Here is a 550-nt window from a genome sequence, read left to right on the forward strand (position 1 = left end):
AGGGCTCAAATGTGCCACATGGTTACCATGGTAAGTCTAAAAACAGTAGACAAACAGTAGAAACCACAGCGAAAATGGGAAGCAGAGAAGAAAACCACAGGCCTGGGATCCAAAATGCAGATGCAGACTCTGTTTTAGCTGCAGGAGAATATGTGTGTACCTATACATGAGGTCCATGAGCATCTCAGGATCTTTCTGGAACTCTTTCATCTTGACTGTGTCTGAGAGGATGCTGTTTAGATTCCTCAAGAGTTCATCCACCTGTGGAGACAGAAACCAGTAAGGTAATTAATTAAAACTGATGTTTAGTATGCTTATTGTTTGGGCTGGATGTCTAAAGGTCTAAACTTTAGGCCAAAGTGTTACCTGTGAGGGCAGCTGTGTAGACTGCATTTCCGTGTCTTCTTCCGCATACAACAGGATAGTTCTGAAAGAGCGGCGTAGGTACTCCTCGTGGATGTCTGAAGACTTGCCCACCAACGAAGCCAAAGACATTGTCACCTGCATCTTGACTCTGGAGAAATTCTGCAAGAACAAACAAGGTGTCAAA

The 550-nt window shown here is 44.0% G+C and overlaps 1 protein-coding gene across 1 annotated transcript; it reads right to left on the reverse strand.

Annotated features, from left to right (window-relative positions):
• Positions 1 to 160: 160 nt before the first annotated feature.
• Positions 161 to 519, reverse strand: LOC107682213 (dedicator of cytokinesis protein 8-like; the record flags this gene model as incomplete). Its single annotated transcript, XM_016478535.1, has 2 exons — positions 367 to 519; positions 161 to 261 (listed from the first exon to the last, which is right to left on the reverse strand). Coding segments are annotated over exons 1-2 (242 nt in total), but the record flags the coding sequence as incomplete, so codon positions are not given.
• Between the last annotated feature and the right edge of the window lie 31 nt (positions 520 to 550).

Source organism: Sinocyclocheilus anshuiensis, unplaced genomic scaffold, assembly GCF_001515605.1.
Source record: "Sinocyclocheilus anshuiensis isolate Anshui unplaced genomic scaffold, SAMN03320099.WGS_v1.1 C31868664, whole genome shotgun sequence".
Lineage (NCBI taxonomy): Eukaryota > Metazoa > Chordata > Actinopteri > Cypriniformes > Cyprinidae > Sinocyclocheilus > Sinocyclocheilus anshuiensis.